Raw genomic sequence first — 1,725 nt, forward strand, 5'->3', positions numbered from 1 at the left:
GGTCTTATTGGACATGCATTCCTAGAGATGCCTAACGGTCACATGTGGCGCCTCCGACGGGAGCTCACGCTCACGCTCACAGGTCTGGAAAAGGCGCGACACCACCGTACATACGCCGAGCATGCATTCCCGGCCGTGACAACATTTAAACCCACGCCATGCCTTGCCGATCACCCCCGCCACTCTACTTCTACTCTACTAAACCCCCGCGCCTCGTCACACTCTCCTCACCCACTTCACTGCACTCCTCACTCCTCCAGAGGCCATTTCAAAGCTCCTAGCTTCTGCTTGCATTGGAGTTCAAAATAAACCCTCCCTCCCTCCGACTCCCCCCACGCTCCACCTGATCCCAATTCCCATGGAGAGCTACGGCCGGAAGCGCGCGTGGAAGAAGGGCCCGACGCGGGGGAAGGGCGGCCCGCAGAACGCGGCGTGCGAGTACCGCGGCGTGCGCCAGCGGACGTGGGGCAAGTGGGTGGCTGAGATCCGCGAGCCCAACAAGCGCACCCGCCTCTGGCTCGGCTCCTTCGCCACCGCCGAGGAGGCCGCGCTCGCCTACGACGAGGCCGCGCGCAGGCTCTACGGGCCCGACGCCTTCCTCAACCTGCCGCACCTCCGCGCCTCCGTCTCCGCCGCCGCCTCCGCCGCGCACCAGAGGCTCAGGTGGCTCCCAGCCTCCGCCAGGGGCGCCGCGGCAGCCGCCGTCCCGGCCTACGGGCTGCTCAACCTCAACGCGCAGCACAACGTGCATGTCATCCACCAGAGGCTGCAGGAGTTCAAGAATAACGGCTCGCCCGCCAAGCCGCCGCTGCCGGCGCCCGCCCACCAGCTCGCCCCGTCAGATCATCTCCCGGCGGCGGCCTCCACGTCTCCCTGCTCCACCGTCACCACCCACGCGGCTGCGGCTCTGCCGCCGCCCATGTCCTGCTTCCACGCCCTGGAGCAGGCGGTGGCCACGGCCTCCATGACGACGGTCGACGACGCCGAGCCGTGCGAGGGCGGCACCTGCGGCCCGCCCGGCGCGGACAAGCCCCAGCTTGACCTCAGGGAGTTCTTGCAGCAGATCGGCGTGCTCAAGACCGACGACGACGGCATCACGGCCACTGCTAAAGCCAGCTTTCACGGTGACACCGCCGACGCTGGCTGCTTTGGCGGCAACGGCAAGTTCGACTGGGACGCGCTGGCAGCGGACCTCAACGACATCGCGGGAGCCCACGGCGGCGCCGTCGGCGTCAACGGAGGGTTTCAGATGGACGATCTGCATGAGGTCGACCAGTTCGGAACCTGCCTGCCCATCCCTGTCTGGGACGTCTAGTGTGTGTAATTCGAGTCCATGCAATGTTGAATATCCCGCCCATCTGCATGCTGCACGTGGCACCTTTCACTAGCGCACAAGCTGCTCCCAAGTTCAATGTAATCGATTCTGATAATCTGATGGTGGTAATGAGTTTGGCATAATGCATCTGTGACCAATTGACAATTGAGCCTACTATTCTTTAGTTCTTTTTAACACACACCAAAAAAAAAAAACATGCATCTTCCCTTATCTATGTAGCCTGCTACTTCACTCTCAGTATCCGAACAATTTTTCGGTAGCTTCATCAGTGCGTTGACAAGGCTAACTGGAGTCGAGAAACAAGCGTGCAGTAGACAAGAATGCGCAGATTTTGATCAGGTATCTATTTTTTTCAGCCATATAAATAAAGAACATTTTCCCTGTGTGTC

General features: G+C 61.0%; 1 protein-coding gene across 1 annotated transcript; it reads left to right on the plus strand.

The window, feature by feature from the left end:
- The first annotated feature begins 358 nt into the window (after nt 1-358).
- On the plus strand, nt 359-1,387 carry LOC136506197 (dehydration-responsive element-binding protein 2E-like). The gene has a single exon (XM_066501315.1). The coding sequence runs from the start codon at nt 359-361 to the stop codon at nt 1,313-1,315; it is 957 nt and encodes a 318-aa protein (XP_066357412.1). The 3' UTR covers nt 1,316-1,387.
- The last annotated feature ends 338 nt before the right edge of the window (nt 1,388-1,725 follow it).

Source organism: Miscanthus floridulus, chromosome 1 (assembly GCF_019320115.1).
Source record: "Miscanthus floridulus cultivar M001 chromosome 1, ASM1932011v1, whole genome shotgun sequence".
NCBI classification, from domain to species: Eukaryota; Viridiplantae; Streptophyta; class Magnoliopsida; order Poales; family Poaceae; genus Miscanthus; species Miscanthus floridulus.